General features: G+C 38.0%; 1 protein-coding gene across 2 annotated transcripts in view; it reads right to left on the minus strand.

The window, feature by feature from the left end:
- Positions 1–326: 326 nt before the first annotated feature.
- The window catches only part of SLC4A4 (solute carrier family 4 member 4), a 380,068-nt gene continuing 356,225 nt past the window's right edge, over positions 327–24,169 (minus strand). For both annotated transcript variants that reach the window (XM_062198724.1, XM_062198725.1), the window contains 6 exons: positions 19,179–19,247; positions 15,623–15,796; positions 12,482–12,643; positions 8,724–8,820; positions 5,958–6,037; positions 327–4,598 (listed from right to left, as the gene is read on the minus strand). In XM_062198724.1, the coding sequence (XP_062054708.1) occupies positions 5,994–6,037; positions 8,724–8,820; positions 12,482–12,643; positions 15,623–15,796; positions 19,179–19,247 (546 nt within the window). In that variant the 3' untranslated portion in view covers positions 327–4,598; positions 5,958–5,993. The remainder of the gene's footprint in view (positions 4,599–5,957; positions 6,038–8,723; positions 8,821–12,481; positions 12,644–15,622; positions 15,797–19,178; positions 19,248–24,169) is intronic.

Raw genomic sequence — 24,169 nt, forward strand, 5'->3', positions numbered from 1 at the left:
TTTTATGTTTCACTCACTTTATCAAAGAATGACAATACTCTCCTCTCAATTAAATGATTCCTATTTCTCTTAGTTGGGTGGATGTTTTTCTTGTTTTGAACCCTTCCAGGACAATACTTCATTAATACTTACACAGATACTTACAATCTCTTCTTACTTCATATAATTTGAGGACTTATTTTATCTTCCTGCCTAAAGTGATTAAAGTAATCTGAAGACAGGGACTCTAATGTACTCATCTTTGTACTCATCCCTGCAGCAGCAGAGTAAGATTAACAGGCATCAAACAATCATTGAAAGAGTTGTACAGAAGCACTGGACACCCATAAATGCATAAAGTTACTTTATTTTAAGTATACATTTAATTTTGAAAAATATAAATGCTAAAATATCTCATCTTCTTCATCTCTTAATTCCATAAAAGTCACAATAGAAAGCTTCATAAAACTGTAAAATACTATAATGTTATAGGAATTTTAGGTTTTATATTGGAAAAATTATTAGTAATATATTGAAATGTTTTCTGTTCTTATCATTTTGTTCCACCATGTTGATCTACTTCATTTAAAATAAAAAGATGCATCATTTCTCCAAAGTTAATAAAGACTTAAGAGAATAAAAATAAGACTATCTGAAAGTGCATATTGATTCTAAAAAGTAATGTGTATGGTAAGTGCCAGCCACGACGATGGCCAAAAAAGAAGCAACTCTTCATTCTCTTCACATTGTAGGAGTGGGACAAAGTTACTTCTGGCTCTACAAGTTTCACTGGGGGACTTCAGCCCTGAGTTGCAATATTTGCCTAAGAAATAGAATTCAGGATATTTGGATGCACTCTTAGAGCACAATGAAATGAGCCAAGAAACAGGACATGTCCAAATTGCTGGTCAAAACACAAATGGACTGATCAGTACATATTACCAAATTTCTTTTTTTTTTTTTAAATTTCAGGCCTCAATTAAGATAATGAAATCATCATTTGAAAACTCTAAAGGCTCTTCAGTAAGTGAAGTGCTGCTACAGAGTTCCATTTGAGTGTATTCAGCCACTTGGCGCCAATGGACTTCATGCTTATGCTTTGAAGAGCAGGTGTGAAATATCCTGGAATAGAAATAACAATATTTCTGGTTCCTGAATCAAAATCATTAAGTGGTATGGAAAGGACTGAAGAAAGCTTTGTCCCATTCCTGAACAATGTCAACCTCCATAATACAACTCAAGGGTTTTTGTTTTTGTTTTTAAAGAGAGTCAGCAGTCAATACATTTCAAGTACTTTAACACAGTTTTTAAAAAAAGAACTAAAAATGTGGAAGACAATCATTCTCTATATTAAACACCAATATATATAGCTGATAAAATATCTACTCTGTGTGTGGTGTTGCATATGCATAAAATACACAAAAATTGAATTACTGACAGCAGGCAATTATTTTCTCCCCATTCTCTGAGGCCAAGGGAGATAGGAGAGGTTTTTGTTCTCCTACTTCTTGAAGTAGTGGCCCCCACACTCCCACCTCCATGCTTCACTGGAAGAAGTGGCAACTCTACTGCCTATGGCACACAAAATAAATTAAGATTCTAAGTAGTTTCACACAGTATCGATAAGTGACTTTTTTCAAGGAAAACAGAGTTTCCAAGAGATCTTCTCTCAAATGCAAAAACCAGAGGCACTTATGCTCCTCGGATAAGGCAGACTCTTGGCCTAGTCATTTCTTTGCTTCCAAAAATGAGGTTCTTCCACCAAAAATATCCATTAACCACTCTGCGTGTACTCAGTCTTTACTTTAAGCAAAATGAGCTTTTTATCTCTGAGTTCACACTTACAAAAAAATGTACTGTAATATTTGTGTCCAGTTTACATAGAATCAAAACCACCCCTGAAATCCGGTGAGATTTTAGATCCAGTTAAATTATAAGTAATTTGTTGGCTCTCTATGGACCTCAGGTTTTGCTTATAAGTTTGGCTCTGATTCTTCTTGAAGTATGATTTTTAAAAACTTCCCTAGGTTCCAGAATGTTGAATGCTTTGATAGGAATTATTCCTTTGAGGAAGCCTGATTACATATTGTGAATATCAACCTTCAATCACAGAGTGTGGGTCATACCTGGGGGGACAGGTAGCTCTTTAATCTCCTCAAAGGCTTAAATGATAGTTAAGTTGCTGCAGGAGTTCATTGAAAGGGATAAACAATTCATGATCAGAAAAAAATACTTTATCTAGAGCTTTTATAAAAGTAAACAAGTATCTTTAGTAAGATCATAGGTTAGGCTGAATTTATTATGCTTGGCTTTTAAGCATTTTATCGATGCTTCCACCAGTAAAGAAAATTGGAAAGGCTTTTCTTACATGGTTTTATATTAGTGTAATAGAAAACTACATAATATAGAATAACCAATTGTAAGTATAGCTCTTAATAGAAAAATGTGATGCCAAAATTCGACATGTGAGATTTTAACACAGTAATACCCAATTCACCATTATGATTTTAATGAAAAAATTGGGGTCATTTGTGTCTGATGTGTATAAAATTAAAAGTTTTAACATTATCAAATACTACAGAAGTAACAGGTGAGGATAATAAAATTTTCATAATCAAAATTTCAAGGAGACAGAATTCCAATTTAAATACTAAAACCGAATGGGATTCAATAAGTACATATTATGAAACCAAAATAACTGGTTTCATTCTGCTTCTAGGATGCCTCCAAGAATCTATTTCAGTGGAAATACAGCACAATTATAGTTAAATGAGCCCAAAATTATGATTCAACATTTAAAATGTTATTTTAATATATATTTACAATACGTAAGTTACCTATTAAAATATTACATTTAAATACTATATGGAATTTGATTAATAAAGGTTTACTATTTAATACAGTACTCTGAAACACATATGCATATATGTGCACATATGCATAATCTACACGTTCCACTCACAAAGACTAACTGCCTTTGCATCCTAAAAATCATGTGTGAGCATCCTGTTAAACTATAGGGGCACACCCTTTGCAAATCTATCTGTAGTCCCATAACACTTCATAGATGTGTGAGTGATCTTCTTTATTGATGGGCTAATAGTCCCATGAATTTTGTTTTATAAATATGGGCTACTGTATCAATGAAGGTGCCTAATATCTGGGTAATAAAATATATTCACTCTCATTCGCATAGTGGTAAATTTCTTGGACCCCTCTAGATGGACTTCATGTGTGGTTTAGATTTTATGAAAACTGACACAAGAAATTTGCCAACCTTGCCCTCCGTCTAGCACTATTCTTGCTTTTTAACTTTTACACGCAGGTGCACCAGCCACACACAGAGCATATACACAAACATACAAATATTGCAGGATGAACAAATGTCTAACAATACTGCGTAGGACACTGACATGGTAATGCACTCGGCATCTGTGCCCAGACACGACTATGCGCAGAACAGCAGTCATTCCCGTTACATGGGACTTCCTCTTTTCTCCCTCATTCTCCTTCATAGAACAGTGAAATTTTTTAAAGAAAGGGAAAAATGGATTCTTAGAAACATGGTGTTTTAAATCAGATCTAGCCTTCTGGCTTACCCTAGAGACTGTGTGTGTGTATGTGTGTGTGTGAGAGTGTGCGTAAAAATCACATTATATACAATACAATTTTTACAGAAAGCCTGGCAGCTACAAATAAGAGGTAGAACTACTCAAAACTATGTTTCCTGCTGCAGGAAAAAATTCATTTCTTTACAGTAATTAAAAAAAAGTTTAAAAAATTGACAAAAAATAAGTTGCAGGTTAGGCCCCATAATTTAAACAACAAAATCTAGAAGAAAAATATTCTTCAATGTACTCAACAGATAAGTTCATTAAAGGGTTAAAAAAAGTTGCATAGGAAAAAGGGACATTCCAGAACTTGCTACAATGATGGCAATGGTTTCTCTAAGGGGAGTAAAGTACCTTTAGTGTTTTTTTTTTTTTTCTTTTGATAACTATGATTAGGGTTCACAAGCAAGAGCAAGTTAGAATAGCAGCACTTTTTTCCAGTCCTGGAGAGCTCTACAAGCAAGAAGGGGGCTCTGTCTGGAGGTCACACTTTGTTCTGCCAGACAAAGACAAGCCAGTAAGCACAGCTCCAAAGCTAACGTTGTAAGTTCCTTCAATATTTTGATAAAAGGTGTTATAAAATTTCTGCTCAGTAAGGGGAAGGGCCAGGATCTGTGCGTGTCTTGAGTGACAGAGGAAACCGATTGTCAGAGGACACATCTGAGAGTATCAGAACAAAAGGGGATTCCTCAGATGCTGTTTTTAAAAAGGAACAATGCACTACTGTCTTGATTTTACCTATGCAAAAACTAAAAAATTGCAGAGAGAGAGTGCTGTATTATTTGGCCAGTGACCAAAAACCACAAAGAAGAAAAAATTAAAAAATAAACAGCTGGACCAAAGAAAAGAAGAAGAAAATCTAGAATATTAAAAACAAAACAGTTTTAAGAAAGACAAACAGGTTACAATGTAGTTTCTGTTCCCTTGCTCCTCCAGAAATAATCATTGTCTTCAGGCTCAAGTTCTATTCTAATTTGAGGCACAGCTTTTACTGGAGTTCTAGGAGGACTAGGGAAAAAGAAAAAAAGAAAGGAGCAGTAAGAAAATCATACTTCCTTTATCATTATATCAAATGGTTACACACTATACGGAAGGCAAATGGGTCATTCCTCGTCCTCTTTTAATTCTTACCCCTTCCTTGTGTTTTAAAAACATTTGTAAAGGGGATGAAGGCACCAGTACGTAGAACCAAGAATTTCAAGTAAAACTTTCCGAAGATTTTGAAAACCGAGCCCCTAAACAGTGCCTTAGATACGGATGCTAGGATGCTAGAAACCGCCAGGTCCTGGTTTCCCACAGGGCCCCAGACTCCTCCCTTAGCTTCAAGAGTCCCTGCCCTGTTTGTATGATTGCAAACCAACCTGGTACTAAAACTGGCTCCCTGAATTGAGGGAGCAGTGCAGCCAGCCCCACGGAACTCTGAGCACTCAAAACTCAAGAGGCCATGGATCTCTACCATCACAATAACATCTGGATGTTCAGTCTGATCTTGAAGGGTTTCTTTTCCAGGAACCTTAGGCCCCAAGCAAAAAGGAACTACCAGTAGTCCCTAGATTGCCTGGAACCCACTGTGCCAGCACCAAAATTCCCCCAAAGAATTCAATATCACTGACCAATCAAAGGAGGCCATTAGTGCTGCAGACCAACCAGGAACTTGGACATGAGCTGAACATGCACCCCTACGCCTCAACTTTACCCTTTACCCTTAACCCCTAAACCCTGGAATTAAGCCATAACTGCCTGCATCCTTGCTTTGCACTCTGCAAAAAATATCTACTTTTCTTCCCCACCCTGGTGACAGTAACTGGCTTGCTGCACATTCAGCGAGCAGACCCAGCTTGGGGGATTCTATAGAAATTTCTCCAACCAATTTTGGGGATGTTCTAGAACAACATCATAGCTAGATTAAATAAAGCAACAACAACAACAAAAAAACACTTTCCCCAGAATGAGAAGAACTACCAAGGAGGGAAATATTTTCAGGAATTAAGAGGCAAAAAGACTAACATAATGAAAACAGTCAGAGACTTCACTCTTTCAAAAATCCAGAATGACCTGAAGTCTTTAGTCTTATATGAGATGGAATGGAAACTATAGGGACAACAGTGGAATTTATCTGAGCTAATGTCGATCCTGGGTTTTAATGTAATGATACTGAAAGACTGCATTACTCCCAAGGGTGGGCAAGTCTCTAGGAATGCTTTCTACCAGTACAAGCTGGGGCAAGTTTTGGTCACTGGGTAATTTATTTAAGATAAATCATGGAGAGGAAAGAATACAGGGAGTTCTGCCAATAACCCACCATTGCCTACATTTCTGTGTGGAGTAACACTAGCAAACAAGAAAAAATACTGGGCTTTCCTTTACCTTGGCAAACCCAGTGACTGAAGGAAAGGAATTTTATCAGCATGATGTGTGGCGCTCGAGGAATGTTGATGATTTTTCTCCTGGAAAAAAGAAGTTTTAAATCATAAGTGGTAGGGCTTTGGTAAAATACAAAAGCAGAACAAAAATAAAGAGCCTCACAGAAATGGATGCATCTTTTGTAACCAGAAGGGATAAGAAAGACAAGTTTAGATGATGTCAATTGATTCTGCATCCAGCTAAGCATCTGAGAAGCATCACGAAGCCCAAATTACTGTAATGCCATTTCTCTAGGTTTTCTGGGATGGAGGACTGCTGTTTTCAGTGAAAAGGGTAAGAGGGGAGTTATTTTGCAAAAGATTGGCATCTTTCTAATGTCTAAGGCTTCCCCTTGCATTTCCTTCCAGTTTCCACCTTCGCTACTTTATCTCATGGGGATAAAACAGACTTTTGAGGTACTCAAGCTGCAACTCTACCTTCATCAATGTTCTTCTATCGTAGATTTTAAAGATTAGCATTCCATTAGAAAAGGTTTCATTCAAAATGACCATGTGTATTTAGTTTCACTAAACCTCTCATATATCAACTTTCAATTTATCCTCTTAAAAGGTTTTTGAAAGGATGAACAATTGCCATATAAACTCTTCACAAGTCTCCACTTCTGGCTGGTGACTTTTTTAAAGCAGCCTTTCCATTGCACTTCTAAGGGCAGAACCAGGGTATGATGCTGGCAGAGGCCATCAATACCAAGGCACCTGTACATCAAAGTCTCCTTTGACTAGCAATGCTGCAGAGCTAAAAAGTGAAATCAGAAATCAGAAAATGACAAGGATGAATCAACTGAATAACAAATTCTTTACCAAAGAATGTAGCTACTACAGGGTTCCTGTTGTGGCTCAGCAGGTTAAGCCACACCCTGCAACACGGGCATCCCATTTGAGCAACAGTTTAATTCCACTGGTCTGCCACCAATCCAGCTTGCCACTACGTTCTTGGAAAAGCAGTAGAGGATGGCTGCAGTGATTAGGCCCCAGAGCTCTCACTGGAAACCTGGATGGAGCTCTGGGCTGCTGGCTTGGGCTTGACCAAGCTCCAGTTGTTGCTATTCATTTAGGAAGTAAACCAGCAGATGTAAAATCTCTTGCTCTCTGTCTCTCCATCTCTCTCTGTAGCTCTGCCTTTCAAATAAATAAATAAATCTTAAAAGAAAAAAAATTAGTCTGAGTTATAAGTTGTAGTCACACATTAGACACTGAAGTTAAGACTGCTTCAAACATTGTTGTTGTTGTTTTTTTTTTTTTTTTTAAAACCAGGGTGGTGGCCAGTCTCCAGTAGGCCCCTCAGTGATCTTGAATTCTGGAATTTGCATCTTTGTGTGATTCCCTCCCACACTGTAAGAGGGTTGGGCTACACAACCAATATGTTATGTCAGAAGTAATGATCCTTCACTTCTAAGATTCAGTTATAAAAGACAGAACATCTGTTTTGGTTTATCTCTCTGTCATGACTGGTACTGGGGTGAGCTGTATCAATCAGCCCAGTGGAGAAGCCCACAGGCCAAGGAACTGGGACTTCCCTCCAAGCAGGAAGCAGATCAAGCAGCTCCCTAGCTCCAAGCCAGTCTTCAGAGACTCGGCCCCCACTAGCAACTTGCTATCAGATCTCACAAGAGACCCTGAGCCAGAACCATCAAAATCAGCTGTCCCGAAATTTCTGAATGTCAGCGTGATGAAATACATACTTGTTTTAGGCTGCTAAGTTTTGTGGTGATTTGTTACTCAGTAATTGACAACTAATATCCCTCCTTCCCCTGGTTTTCATCAATGCTCTTTCATTTCAATCTTCTGGTAAGGCTAACCACTTATTGAGGTTGTAGTGGCATGGTCAAATAAAAACAAAAGTGCCCCAAATGTCTTTTTGCTGTAACAGATCAGTATACTTTGAGGTGCATTCTGGATCTAAAAGAATACATTTTCTTCAACAGAGAATTCAAAGTGGAAAATAGTTGGGAGGCAACCGCTACATCTCAGAAAAGCTTAAGATGCTCACTGGTTTACTACAGAGGCTTCCCCTTCCCAAGTCGCCTGTTAACTCAATTATCAAAGAGAAGATGGCATGTCACAAACCATTGCTCTGTAGCCACCAGGCGATCATCCCAGAAAGACCAGGACAGTTATAGCAATTTTGAAACAGCAGAAGAATCATCAAAAATTAGGAAGAAAATGCACATATCTTACACATAAAGAGTTGTGCTGATATTTTGTGATTGCCAATTCAATTGAAAATAATAATTACTCTAGATTTTCAATGTTAATAACTGATTCACTGATCATTGAGAGACCCATGTTGCAATTTCTCTTTTGAGTGGATTTGGTCATTGGTTGAAACCTAAGGAAGACAAACAGTAACAGACAGTGATGTAGTACTATAAGCTGCGACTCTAAATACCAGTGAGGAAACAAGAAAAATTGAATGAAAAATGGTTACAAGTTTAGCGACTGGGGAAAAAAAAAAACTGGTGATGACTTGGATAAGAGAAAAGGTTACCAAATAAAAATTATAAAGCTGAAAGTTATAAAGATGAAAGGAAGAAGAGTGAACTATGGAGAATGTGAAAATGAACTTTATGATAATTAAGTGTATATTTTCACTTAGAAAAAAGGAAAGACAAAAGAGAGGGAAAGTTAATGTAGGTGATGCTTCGTAAGTTTTCTCTCTGTAAGTGCAAATCACAATGAAGCAAGCATGCGAGAGGTTAGTTCTACTCACTGTCGGAAGGTTTGCTCTCACTTAGGAAAGGCTGCTGTTCCATGATGTCCATTGGAATTTTAATACTTGGAACCTTTTCTGAGTATGGGCAGTCAGACTGTGAAAGAAACGCACAGGAGTTTTCAGGATGTTTTTATTATGCAGCCCTTCCTACCTCAAGGGCTGATTAAACATACCCTATTATTGTTCATATACCATTTAGGAGGAAAGCCCTAGATATAATCACTTCTAACTCACAAACTTTTCAAATTCTATACCATCTTTACCCCCTCAACATTTGTTTTCCTCCGAGTTAATGGGGTTGAGTCAATTAAAACTAGAACCATACTACATGAATATAGTACAAGTTAACTGTTCAGCTTCCCAGTAGCTGGCATCCCAATTGGTATCCATGTGAAGCAAATACTATTAATATGAAAACACATTAAGCTGAAGAAATTTCCTAAAATATAATATAACCTTGAAATTCTTGTTGATTTCATTGCCAGAAAAATCAAGATTTATTTCCTTCCAAAAGAAGAAGAATTTTTTTTTTCATATTCACTGTCAAGGAACTCTACATATCCCAGAAAATAAACCTCCCTCCTTTACCCTAATACTCTATCAAATACTACTTTATGGTTGAAGGTGCACTTCAATTTACAAGTACTTGAAAACCTGAGAAAATCCTAAGGAAGTCCCTATGATGGTCAGATAAGCAGAGAATCATAATCAGAATACAATGATAAAAACAGGTAACTAATCACCATGTATCCCAAACTGTCAAAGATCTCCAAAAGATTCCTACTTTCCTTTGTCAAAAACTCCATTATACTGAATCTAAGTCTATTTCCTTGGATTGAAAAAATCCAATTAATGTCTTAACTGAAAGTAGCAAGAAAATGATCTTTAGTTGAAAAAAATATAAATGGAACTAAGAGTCAAAAAAATACTATTAAGCTCAAGCCTACTATTCACCTTGAAAATTGCTTTTTGATGAAAATAAAGAGGGTAATGAGCAACAATATCATACTAAGATAATGTATTTGCATTGAAGAAAAAGAAAACATAATGAAATGCTACTTGTGCCTAGCTTTATGAAAACGTCAAGAACACTAAATCTGATCTCAAAATTTCCCATAATAACAGCATTTGTAAATGGATGGGTTGGCAGCCAATTCTTCATCACAGACTACCAGGCAGGTTCAGAAATGACTTTGAGTGGCTCAAATGTAGGCAAGTAAGAATTTTCACCATTGCCGTTGATTATCAGAGCTGTAACCTTCATGTCCTGGCGTGGCTCCCTATATCCATGGACTACACACCCACACGATGATCAGGTGAACAGCAGAAGAACCACCTTTCAAATGTGCAGCCCCTGAATCATGGACTCAACATAGAGAATGTGCTGCACAAATGTGCTCTAAATTGCCTGCTAGGATAATACAGATGATTGTTTGTTTGTTTGTTTTGGTTGGGGTTGTAGGCAGAAAAAAAGAAACAAATATCACCCATTATGTCAAGAAATCTATTAGAAATATGGAGGTGAAAATGGTAAAGAGTACAGTAGCATTGTTTAAACAAAATATCATTTGTTCAGAATTGTATCTAAAACCTGAAAGAATTTCTCGGGCACTCATTTGATCCAACTTTTGTTACTCAAGAACAGTAAACTTAAAACGTTCCCTAAAGTTTTTTTTGATTTCATTATTTTTTCTTAGATAAGAGAGTTTCATGTTATGACTTCATACATTGGCAGTATGTAATTAATATTAAGTTTTGTGTCCATGTAAATAAACTGAAGTATCTGCTGGGAAAATTCAAGATTAAATCCTACTTTAATGATCTTAGTACTTTAGGTAACTATTTTTTTTTTCTTGTGTGGTCCAGAAATCTCTTTCAAATTTTTATTTTCATTCAATACATAAGCATATCAATTCTTCCTAATACTGCATGCTAATCTCTGCTGCAGTTTAAACACGTTCTCTCTTTTTTATGTCATCATTGGAAACAGAAAATCTATACAGTTGCTCTCACTGGAGATGGATGATGACAGTCACAAAAGCTCCCTCAGATTCCTTTCTCCTCAGCTCAACGTGCTTCATAAACTTTGCCTTTTGGTATTGGATCAATTTGTCTGAAATCTAATTCTATCTGTTGCCTTCCTTGGCTCTACTAATTCCATGTTTTTACAAAAAGAATACAATCTGACAGCCTGACCAATTGGAAATAAGCAGAGAGCTCTGACTGCCACTTACGGATGAATACATTTAGGCAAATGACTTAAATATTGCATATCTTTTTTTTTTTGGGGGGGGGGTGGGACAGGCAGAGTTAGACAGTGAGAGAGAGAGACAGATAGAAAGGTCTTCCTTCCGTTGGTTCACCCCACAAATGGCCGCTATGGCCGGCGTGTTGCACCGATCTGGAGCCAGGAGCCAGGTGCTTCCTCCTGGTCTCCCACGTGGGTGCAGGGCCCAAGCACTTGGGCCATTCTCCACTGCCTTCCCGGGCCACAGCAGAGAGCTGGACTGGAAGAGGAGCAACCGGGACAGAATCCGGCACCCCAACCGGGACTAGAACCCAAGGTGTTGGCGCCGTAGGCGGAGGATTAGCCTAGTTAGCCGTGGTGCCGGCTAACATTGCATATCTTAAATATAAATTTATTTGTCAATTATACCTCAATAAAGTTGAAAAAAATTAAAAATAACTTAATATTTCTCAGTCTAATCTTCATCATCTATAAAATGGGAATGAAAATATAAACTTTAAATTAAATATAAGGTATGCATAAGCAAAGTTATCAACTACAGAATGGACACTAAAGCTTCAAAATATTCCTATTTCAGAATGGGTAAAGAAACACACAAAATAATCTATGGTGCTGCACTGTGAAAAATCCAGAACAAGTTTTCACATGGAAAATATCATTTTGATGGTCCTTTCCCAGAGCTACTGGAACAAATCATGTGCCTATGTCTTTGTGTGTGCGTGCGAGAGTGTGTATGGGTGCTAAAGAAAACCAGATCCTCGCTTTTCTCTCAGCAATGATTACAGAGCCCTACTAGTGCTTCTGTATTTTTGTGAAACAGTCTTCTAAAGAAAACAATCGGGCAGTAATTTTATCTCTTAATTCAATCACCTAATTGTAAGAGGACCATCTGGACTATGACAGTGACAACCATAATTATATAAAAAGACCCCACACTCCAATTCCCTTTCCTTTTTTGCTGAAGAGTTACAGAAAAGTAGAACCAAATTATGTTAGTACAAATATAATGCTAGTGTAATATGACAGCATAAAACTTTGGTTGGAAGCCCACTCAAATAGATTTATAGGTCATAGGAGGTGAGACCACTGGTATCTGTACTAATTAGGATTAAAATAATACAAAATTGAGTTATTATCTCAACTATAAATCACCAATTTATTAGCAACAGAAAACCAGATACATTTTATAGCATTACTAAGCAAAATTTCCTTCATATCTATAAGATCAGAGTTCTTTAAATGTGATGGGTTTATCTTTTCTAGAAGTCATTTGTACACTATGACTTTAGTATTAGTATACTATGATTACAAAAAGACTTCAGAAAACATAATAAAACGAAATAAAGGGTAAATGGAAATGATATGAGTGATTGGGCACAGGGCCAGATGAACATTTTTAGAACTCAGTTCTTCATCCTCACATCAAGTTAAATAACATTACATTTTTTCACATTTATTTATTTTTTTTTTAGCTAGCTTTACTTTGGGATTTCTCAAAGTTCCTTACATCATCATTGTCGCTGTCCAGACTTCCCTTCTTCTTTTTCTTTTTCTTCTCATCCTCCTTCTTTTTCTTGTCCTTTTCTGGAATGACATCATCAAGGAAGCTGAGGTCATGCTGGGAGAAGAGGTAGTCCATGCCTTTTCTGACAGCTACAAGTGCCAAGATCTGGAAGGACAAACATAAAAAGTATGAAAGGAACCACGTTAGATGACTTCATGCTGAGACGGCCCCATGAAAGTCAGCAGAAACCTATCTGGATAAGGCTAGAGAACAAGAGCGCATCTCAGCTGCATGGGCTGATATAAGGGGACCATAGTCACTGTCTGCGTGGGGGAAGTTGTTTCATACAAATCTCAGTTGAAACCCACTTTTTTTTGTTCACTGAACTGTAGGATCACATTCTATTAGGATTTTTAGGGGAAAGGATTGTTTCTGAAACTCTTTCCTTCCTTTTTAATAACTAGAAGTTGAGAGGCAAAAAAAAATAAATAAAAGCCAACATATGATTTGTAGTCATTCAAAGTTAAAGCACTATATTCATTTTTGAAAAACAAGAAAATCTGTACAACACAAAGCACACTAAGATATCTTTGCAGAATTAACAATGAAGTAGTATTTGAGTATGCAGAGATTGGTTCATTCACTGATCTACTTCAGTCGCCCCTGTTAACCGAATACTTAACTGTGTGCTCAGATACTATGCTAAACTCTGAGGCTATATTATCCCACTTATTCCATACAACAAATTCAAAATGCAGATGTTATTATTTCCATCTTACAGTTGAAAAACTTGAAGCTCAGATACCTCATGTTATCTAAGATCATCAAATCACACAAGGAAACCTGCTTCCAAAACCAGCGTTCATGACCTTTGTACCTTTGGTTCTAAGAATCGCTCTTGAAGAGTAACTTCTGAAGGTACAAGAAAGGTATCTTTCTTCAATAGTGAAGTTAGTATGCAGCAAGTTGCAGGGGTCCTGGTTCTGTCTCAAAGTCAACAGGTGTCTTTATAGCATGCTCTATGTATGTCATGCTCTATATACTCTGAGAAATTAATAACATCTGCCTCATTGATATAGTGGGATTGTTTTATGACCAAATGAAACCTCTGGAAATATAAAAACACTTTAGAAAGATAAAACAGTTTTATTATGATTTAGCACAAGCAGTAAGTCATTTACTGGATATATTCCAAATTGATTGGCTTCTAGCTTCATTTTTCCTGATCTAAGCAAAACTAGTAGATAGGCAGATAATACTAACATGAAAAGTGGAGCCATTTCTTACACACAGTGTGTTTTCGAGTAGTCAATGTAGTTTAAGGGAGAAAAAGAGATATAGACCATTAAGGGAAAAAAGCTGACAACAAATATCACTAGTATTTTTCACTCCCCCCTCCCCTTTTATGCATGGTTGGGAGAAAGACCATTACAAATAACAAATATACAGAAAATAAAACATAATCCTGGCTAAGAGTATGAGGATTTTTATAAAAACAAAATGTGGTAAGGCTATGGAAATTCCATTTCCAGAGCTGTGGGAGAGAGAACAGACCCGAGGCTGGCTTTGTGATGTGTTGTACATGTGTGTGTTTGCATTACCTTGCAAGATACACAGAGTTAATTGCAGTGTGATTTCAAGAATGAAGCCAAATACATTTTCACGAGAGAGATTTTCTATCTTGTCCATTAAGGATTTCTGTAGTTCAAGAATTTGTTTTTGAGAACTTCTTAATATTCTTATCAATTTTTTGAGATCCGCTTCTTGCATTTCTTCAATCTCATCCTCTTCATAATCTTGAATTGGGGTGTCTTTTTCATTTGGGAGCGTCATAGTGTCTTCCTTGTTCTTGTTACCTCGGTTCTTGCGTGCGTTGTTTGGCATGTTGGAGATATTTGGTTTCTTCACTGTGGTGTTTTTTATTGTTACACTATGGCTCTATATTAAGTGGACTGTCTGCTTTCGATGGAGCCTTAGAGGCTTGAGATGAGTGTGGCCTGAGAGCTGTGTTTGGTTCCTCAGGGTTGAGGGTGTGTCAAAGATGACACTCCCAGGTTAGGTGTGGTAAATCTCTCTTTCTTTCTTTTTTTGATTCAAAAGGGAAGTAATTCCCCACAGCTGAACGTAATTGGAGGTAGTTAGCAGGCGAATGGTTTACCCACAGGAGCCAGAGATCAGAAGCTCTTTCCCAAGAACCACACAGGGAATCTCTGCTGCCCTCAGTGTGGGCTCCAATTCTCCTGCAGTCTCCCACTGGGTTGCCAAGTTAGATGCTAATCTCCTGTTATTTCACTCCTCCCCCCAGAGTCAGGTTTTTCTGCTAGGCTCAGGGCTGGTGCAGACCTGAGGTCACCCTGCTTATGACGTATGTCCAAAATGGTGCCTGCTCTTTGTCTTGCTAGCCTTTGAGGAGTGAGCAGAGAGAGAGAAACTCGTGACCGTATCGGTCACTTTTTTTTTTTTCCTCTCTTCTAGTTAGCCTGGTGAACTTTTCCCCACAGAGTTTCAAGCCTCGTTCCCTTTCTTTTCTTCCCTTCTTTCACCTGTGTTCCAGAGTGGACTCTTGCTTGCTTTACCAAAAACTGTGAGTCCAGCTTCATCGTCAAGCTTAGCAAGATGCAAACCATAAGATCTTCAAGATCTGAACTTCTCATTTCTTTTCATCTACTGCACTGAATTTCTCACAAGCCACCAAACACCTCTCTTGTTTGTACTGAAACATCTGGTACTCTTATTTAGATTCATTCTACTTCATTCGTCTGTGCAATGCTATTTTTAACATAATTAATGTGCAATGTACAATGATGCCTCCCACAGGGCAGGCATTCTGCTGTATGGTTGGTGTTTGTTACTGATACTCAAAACAACACTAACAGTGCCGCTGCCATCTTACAGATGACCTAATGGCACCACAAGAAGGTTCCTTGGTCAGCATGAACTCACATGGTTCCGAATCTAAGGCTTATCCTAGACTACAGTGGACTTAGGAAAGTTAAATTCCAACTGAGCAAAGTGATGAAGTCAAAGCTGGAAAATTCTGGAAGTACACAGTAAAGATAGATAGATAGATGTGTCTTCCATGTTACAATAACCATGAGATATTGGCATGAACTCATAGGTAGGTTCACTTAAAGGAATTCCTACCATGACTGGGAAAATGATAGCAGCAACAGTCGACTTGAGGATCCAGAGTAGGGCCAGACACAACACCTGCAGGAAAGTGAACAGGTGGACTCTGCGCAGGGGCACGTGACGCAGGTAGATAAAGTCAGGCTGATGTTTCAGGGGCATGAGAAGCAGCTTCAAACGATCCATGAACTAGAAAGGAAAGGGGAAGAGGACCCAACTGCATTACTTCAAGAACTGGTGCACACAGTCGTCCCCACCATACCTAACTAACCCCAAATGAGCTTCAGTATATAAGTTAGGCCCGCAGTTTCCACTCAAAGGCACTTGTCAGAGAGTACAGTAATTTAAATTTAGTCTAGCAGAGTAAGTCTTCTTGTGCAAGTCTTCTAATTTTCATTAATATTTCACAGAAAAGTTAGGCAGAGATCTGAGATAAACTAGCCATCAAAGAAAAAACCATGATGCAAAACAAATTCCAGATGCCCATCTCCTGGTTTCTATTTTGACTATATGAGTGTTGGAAGACAGCATCTTGTGCATTTTAGGGATGATACATTGAAGAGAGATGTCTAATTCCTCTAGCCTACTCTGCTTTCGTTGGCTTACCCTAAAGAGGAGGAGATGGAAATGTGCATAACACACATTTCAGGATGTTTTAAGGATGTGAGGCCAATATCCAACTTTAAAATGTGAATGCACTGATATTTTAATAAATTGCTAATTATTTATCTGTGGTGGAAACTTGGCTAGGACATTCAGCAATGTATTATTCCCGTTCATAGAAAAGTTACATGAACATTACAATGAGCTTGAAGGTGTAAACAACTAGACTTTTTCATCTAAGAGAGGCTCTCACATGGTCATGTATAAACAGGTACTAAAATGAGTATTGAGCATCCGTGTGACAGGTGCTATGCTTCACAGAACAACTGCTGAGTTGATACTGATGATGTTGATGAATGAGATGATATTTCATAACCTGTCACAGTGTCTCTCACTCAAAGATGCTCAGTAAGTAGCTGCTGAATTGAAGAGTTATGTGATAAGAACGCTGAAAAAGTAGCTCTATGTTCTTTCTGGAGAGAAAGAAGTGTGAGATATTATAATTAAAGGATTACAGACAATCATCTCTGAGGCCATTTCCTATTTAAAGAGTTTTCTTTCTCCCTCTACAGCTAGTTTTGACTGTTGGTCTGGGGCTTTCACTTATAAAGAATGAGTTACAGAACTTCCTGGTAAAGCAAATCTTGCCAAAAACATCTAAAAGTGGAAGAGTCAAGAGCAAAAGAAGGAAAAGAGAAAAAGCCTTAGGGATGACAGCACTGCAGAATTTAGGAAATCCACTTGCTGTCCCTCCAGCAGAGTTGTTTCCCCATCATTATTATGTGGTTGGTTTTCATTCTTCTTTTAACAAACATATCCTGAGTTCCAACCATCTATAAAGCTCCCTACACATACAAAATCAAACTTTTGATCTCAATTGGTTCACTAAAGGCAAACAAAAATAAGAACTATTTGTTTGGTGTCAGATTAGTTTCGAATGTTTCCATTTAGTAGAATAGGTAACATCTGCCATGACAGGATAAAAAGTAAAATGATTTTACAAATTTCATGATCACAAGTAAATTCATTTTCACATTCGTCTATTCCAGTCCATGGAGAATCACCTTGGGTTTTGTAACAAATATCAAATCATGAACAGTTCTATTCAATGACCCTTAATAGAGGAACAGAAAGTAGCCTTTTCTCTTTTGGGGGATCTGGCCACTAGCCCAGCTCTATCTGACTCTAAAAGAGAATTAATCTAAATGCAATAAAATGAAGCAAGGACTATTTTGAAGGGGCTCAAATAAATTCTTATGATGTTCACAGAACATGCAGTCTTTTCCCATTAAAACATTACTAAGTGCTAAATAAGGCTACAATTAAGAAGGTGCCAGAAAGCAGCAGAAGTACTTCCAGTTTCCTGGTGTTGATTAAATTAAACCTCAGCTGAAAGACAGAATGGCTTACAAAGTTTTCCCTAATAATTTTTTTAAACAGGGTTCAATTTTTACCAAAATTGTGAAGAGCTGAAGTTTTTGACAAAAGCAGCATGTAAACCACATTAACTTTACTCTTTTATTGGTGTAGAACTTTTGATTAATGATGTCAGCCATGTGAAACACAAATCAACTAAGAATAGCCTGTCCGTCATTTGAGCTAAGGCAGAGGAATAAATGTTGCCTGATGCTATCTGCAGAAGACTGGAGAGGGTTAACTGTCCTTATTAAGGCAAAAAGAAAAGAGACAGAGACAGAGTTGGGGGCAGGGAGTGGGAAGAAGAAAAAGAAAATTTTATAGGATTACAGCTCTCTTACTTTCATGGTCAAATGATTTTTGACCACCTACTTTCTAGAATGGGTATGTATGAGAACATTTGCTAACACCAACTGACTTTGTATTAAGCCTTTTACGATATTGTAATTTTAAAATATGCTACCTCAAAAACTGAAGAAAAAAAAAGAGAGAAGAGAGAAAGAAAGAAGAAAGAGCACAGGAGGGAGACTGGGAGGGAGGGAGGCAGGGGATAGCATTTGTTCTGAGAACTGTATCTATAGGGGCCGGAGCTGTGGCTTAGCGAGTAAAGCCACGGCATGCAAGCCAGCATCCCACATGGGTGCCAGTTGGAGTCCTGGCTCCTCCATTGCCGGTACAGCTCCCTGCCAATGCACCTGGGGAAGCAGTAGAAGATGGCCCAGGTGCTTGGACCCTTGCGCCCACATGAGAGACCCAGAAGAAGCTCTTGGCTTCTGGCTTCCCTCTGGCCCAGCTCTGGCCATTGCAGCCATTTGAGGAGTGAACCAGCAAATGGATGATCTCCCTCTCTCTTTCTCTTTTTTTTTTCCTCTTTTTTTTTCTCTTTTCTCTTTTTTGCTCTCTCTGTAACTCTGCCTTTCAAATAAATAAATAAATATTCTGAAAAGTATGCATGTCCTGTTACTAATGTTACCAATTTCTCAAAAATTAAAAAATATTTTTCGAAAATTGTATCTACAAAACATATTGAATCTGTTAAAACTAATTAAAAATTAAAATAAAAACCAAAAAGAAAACAAAATTGAATCAAAACTAAAGGAAATAGAAAAAAAATTATTTATTTATTTTTTTTAAATTTTTGACAGGCAGAGTGGACAGTGAGAGAGAGAGAGACAGAGAGAAAGGTCTTTCTTTTGCCGTTGGTTCACCCTCCAATGGCCGCCGCAGCCAGCGCACTGCAGCTGGTGCACTGCACTGATCCGAAGGCAGGAGCCAGGTGCCCCTCCTGGTCTCCCATGTGGGTACAGGGCCCAAGCACTTGGGCCATCCTCCACTGCCTTCCCGGGCCATAGCAGAGAGCTGGCCTGGAAGAGGAGCAACTGGGACTAGAACCCGGTGTGCTGGTGCCGCAAGGCGGAGGATTAGCCTATTGAGCCGCGGCACCAGCCAGAAAAAAATTTTAAGAACCCCGCAACTGATTAGTAGCATTTGTCTTGGAAGATATGTTACTAGACTATTCTCATTACCACTTACATCACTTTGGAGACCTTACCTGCACACCATTAAGAGATGCCACCCCCATATACAGGAACACACCATAGAGTACAGGCATGGGGATAAACTAGGAAGAATAAAAAAGGACATGGATTACAAACAACAATAATGCAACCAGTAATGCAGATGCATATACACAGAGGCTACATCTGGCACTAAACGACACTACACGTTGTAACCACCATTGATCTCTAGTTAGCGTGCTTTGCTGGTCACTGGATAAACTTCCAAACTCTTTGTACCAGAAATAAATGAAGGATTGTGGAGGGTATTTGCCATTTCACTTGATGCCTGTTTTTTACATGAGCACACAGTCTTTAATCATAATTTTTTTTTTTAATTCAGGAAGGAAATTTTCTGTTTCCCTTTACCCTTAAAAGGAATGACTATGTAAACCAGATGCTGTGTGGGCTCTGAGGTACAGAGGTGAAGGGTGTCTCACTCTTAATATCAAATTCCTTTCATAACTTTTTCTTGATTTTCCCTTATTAATTTCTGCTGAATGATATATCAGCTTGCTATACAAATGCCTCTTTCCCTAAAACAACCATCAAACTACCTCCCCTTTCATCTCAGGAGTATTAACAGCATGAACTAATGGCAACACTGCTTGAAAATAGTATGGAGCATCTGGAAGTAATGTTATACTCAGGAGTTTGCTACACATCTGTAAAAATAAATTAATACACTCCCATGCATTAATCAAAAAAAAAAGAGTTTACATTAAGCCAAGTGTTTAGACAATAAGAAGTTCCAATATGTCTGTAAGTGGACCTATTCCTAGATGTTTAAAACCCAACTAGTCATGAGGAAACAAGAAATACAATATAATCCTGTTTCTGGGAAATCTTCTGTCTGGACAACAAAGGTTGTCAACCCTGGATGGTGAAAAGGAGTTCAAGTAACTTCAGGATTTTTCAAAGATAAAAAACTAAAACCTCAACTCAAGTAAGGCCAATCTTACCAAATCTACACAAAAGAGGCTATTGTGAACTGAAAACACAGTATGGCTTTAGGGTAATATTTGAAGAATTACCCACATGTTTTCAGTGCAGCCTAAGATGTACAGATGTATCTAAGCCCTTTTGGCCACTATTAGAGGATAAGTAAACTCCAAAGTGTGTCACAAATATCTCCAATTGTTATCTGTTAGCCATGGAAATCATAAAAATTTGGAATAAGTCTACTTCTACATATAAAACATTGAGTGCTTCTCTTAGAAAAGACTAACAATTTCAGTGAAGTTCAGAAAAAGCAAAGTAACAGAGATTGGTGAAGGGGGTCAGAGAGCCAGAGTTGCAGGCGGGGAAGCAAGCATGCTGTAATACCCAACAGTCACCACAAAGAGGTGAGCACATCACATTCAAGACACTGGAGTTCTGACTCAGGCTTTTTATTCAAGATGTGCATGTTTCCTTACAATTCCTCCTATGAACTTAGGTGAAAAATAAGCTAACAAAGGGACCATGTGATAGCTTTGACTCATTTATTTTTCAAATACCTTTCATTTTTCCTTAATATAGGATGATTTCTTCCTTGTCATTCATTTCTAACTGGAGGGCAAAGAAAGGCAGGCAGAAAGGGGGAAAAGAGGCGTAGCTCATTTGTGGAAAACTAGTTAGACCTCTTGCAGTAGTTACTTTTTAATCTGAGTAAAGCATTTTTTAACCTGAAAGAAAGAAATATAAAGAGCCTATTCCTAGGCTTGTCCTCATCCTTGGCTGACTTTGGGGTCCTACGGTCAAAGTTAAGGAAAGCTGTGTTCTGCTGCTCAGATCTGCTCTCTATGCATTTATGATTATGGATATCACTGAGACTACTGTACAACGGCCTGGAGTGTGCACAGGAAAACAGCTTTAGATATGAAAATGTTCTAAAAGAATTATTCATTGCTAGAAAGGAAACAATGAAAAAATAAATCTACTAAGTTGATATTTGGTCAACTTCAATGTGATTCAAGTATCTTATTAAATTAGCAATTTTCTTTATAATAGTACAACATTTCAATAAAAATCTTCCAAAAATCTTAGTGACACTTGGTAATTATTGAGGATTATTTTAATTGGATTTGGCTCATAATTGATGTCACAAGGCCAATCCTTAAAAACTCATCACAAAGAAAATTTCTCACAGGTGGGAAAGAAGAATGAGTTTTAAAAAGGTGGACCCCATCCTCAGTTAAATCAGCACAATATGCATAATAGTTAGACAATTCACAAAGACAAATTAAAACATAAAAAAACACAAGGTGTGGGGCCAGCGCCTTGGATTAGCAGGTAAAGCCACCCCCTGCAGTGCCAGCATCCATATGGGCACCGGTTTGAGTCTCTGCTGCTCCACTTCTGATCCAGCTCTCTGCCTACTGCCTGGGAAAGCAGTGGAAGATGGCCCAAGTCCTTGGGCCCCTGCACCTGCATGGAAGACCAAGAAGCTCCAGCTCCCGCCATTTTGGCATTTGGGGAGTAAACCATCGAATGGAAGATCTCTCTCTCTCTCTTTCTCTCTGCCTCTGCCTCTCTGTAACTCTGCCTTTCAAATAAATAAATAAATCATTAAAAACAAACACAAGGAATGTCAGGTTTACAGGAATACTAAGACTAGTCAAATGATAAAATTATGCAAAGAAAATTATATATTGAATAGGTAAACCAAAAATCATAATTATAAATCAGTATTACATTTAATAAACATTAAAAATGAAAAAAATCAGTAAATTTATCCTGCAACCAGATAGAATAATAAAATTAAGATGAAATCAAAGTAAGAACTAACATCTTTAGATCATGTCAAAAAAGTTTCAAATTCTGCCAAACATATTTCTGTTCTTATTCAGTTATACCTCCCTTTGATTCACACAAAGCGTTAGAATACTCTCAGATGTGAACATGTGAAAGGGATAAATGCAATAATCAGGGTAGATAGTCATCCAACAAAGGAGTGAGACCTCCTTGTGGAATAATGCTCAGGGTTTTGTGTGTGCACATATGTGTGCGTGTGTGTATAAAACTCAGAAAGAGCATGGACACAGAAGCCATGGAGACCTGGTTTAAAATTCTGACTCTACTGGGAATATAACCCTGAAAAAATTATTTTCTTATCCTCAGTATTCTCATCAAGAAAGTGGCTATGATCAAGATTATATAGGACAAAACATTCCATCCAGAGCCTAGCTAATAACATATACTCAGTAAATGATAGGTGTGATATTAATTCCATCATTATCATGAGGACCTTGATGGACAAGTAGAGTTGTCTTCTAAGCACAACACTCCTGGGGACCTTAATGGTTGGGGCATGGCATGGCAGAGATCCCAGCCATAAAGATGGCTGTGAAGGTCAGTCTCGAAGCCCCGGTTTCATTCAAGCTCTACCATATTGCCTTTTCAGCTCTCACAAATGTCTTCAGAGTCATGTTATTAACCTAATACGCTCTTGAGCCTTAAACATGGAAGCATTTAAGAAAGCTGTTGATTTGCAGTTTGGAACTTATTCTCAGAAGAAATGAGACTGAGGTCTGATGAGAAGCTTGATGAAAGGCCACATTTCTGTCCACATAAGAGAAGATAGGAAGTGGATCAAAGAAGCTGGAGACCATCTCGTGAGAAATGAATGGGTTCAGTTCTCAGCAGGCAAGGACTGGGCTTTATAGAGTGGAATATTGCGGGGCTTATGAGGTTGGATTCCTTACCGGTATTCTTAAGAGTTCAAATATTGGTTCCTAAATTTAACACCAAAATATTTTGTGTGGCCTGGCAACTTAATCATAATTTCTTTTCTGTGAAATTATTATTAGCACCTTTTTGCAGGTGTCACTAGAGGACTAAATTTTAAACATCAGAGCTGAGACCTTAATCCAATGCCAACCTCAACAAATGGCAGCACCAATCAACCATCATCACCACCATCATTTTGCTGTTTCCCTGTCACTCAGTGGAGCACAAGGCATATGGCAGAAGCTCAATCATACTTGCCCAATACTAATTAAATGCTACCCTCCACATTTCAGAACACTAAGCAAATCTGAAAGATACTCTTTGGCCACTCCTCATGTTAAAGATAAACTAATTCAAGCAAAGGCAACAGAAGCAGCAGTGAACTTAACTTGGTGTTTATTTCTTTAGACTTGCCAGGAAAAAAAAAAATGGGAAAAAGTAAGTTCAAGGCACTGTCTTTCATCTTTTTTTTCCCTCCTCTTAAGTCTCCCCTAATTTCCCTACACAGAATGCTATCATAACAGGCAAGGTTTCCGCTGCTGAAACACTGCAGTGTGCATTCAGCCAGCCTGGGAAGCCAGTTGCTCTGGCTTCCCAGCAATTTTGAACTGAATCAGTGGTGAGACTCAGTGCTTTGAAGCATGTGTGACTGTAGCTGACGAGGGTCAAGGGGTATCCTCGTGAACTCAAAGCTTGTACACTATAATTCCTTACATTCCTCCACATAAAAGACAGATTTCAGCAGAGAGATCAAAACAAAGGTCATACAGTTCATGTTCAAAGTAAGCTTGCCTAAGTAGACAAGGGGACAACTACCTACTCTGATTAATGCAAGAGAGAAGATTACTAGGATCATCTGAAAGCATTAAACTTGTAAGAGGTATCAGCACTTGGGCAGGGAAAGTTTTCTAAAGTCAAAGTCACACATTTCTCTTGATTGCCTTCATTTGATCTGCCTTTCAAAGCCAGACTCCTAAGTGAAACCATTCTCTGTAGTTGACACCTGTTTCTTTAAACACACGGGCACAGGGGTTGGAAAATGGTTCCCTCCTCTGAACTAATCCCTGATACCATTTTTTCTATGTGAATTCTGAGGTTAATGATTAACCATGAGTTTTACTTAGTCATAACTTAGGTTTTGGTTAAACTGTACCCTCAACGTCTGCTCCTTCCTGTGTTGACTTTACAAATGAGCTAACCAGGGATCTGGGAAGAACATGCATAACTTAGCAAATTGCCATGCTAAGAAACTGCAGTGACCTGAAATTAGCTGACT

This window comes from Lepus europaeus, chromosome 8 (assembly GCF_033115175.1).
Source record: "Lepus europaeus isolate LE1 chromosome 8, mLepTim1.pri, whole genome shotgun sequence".
Classification (NCBI taxonomy): Eukaryota; Metazoa; Chordata; class Mammalia; order Lagomorpha; family Leporidae; genus Lepus; species Lepus europaeus.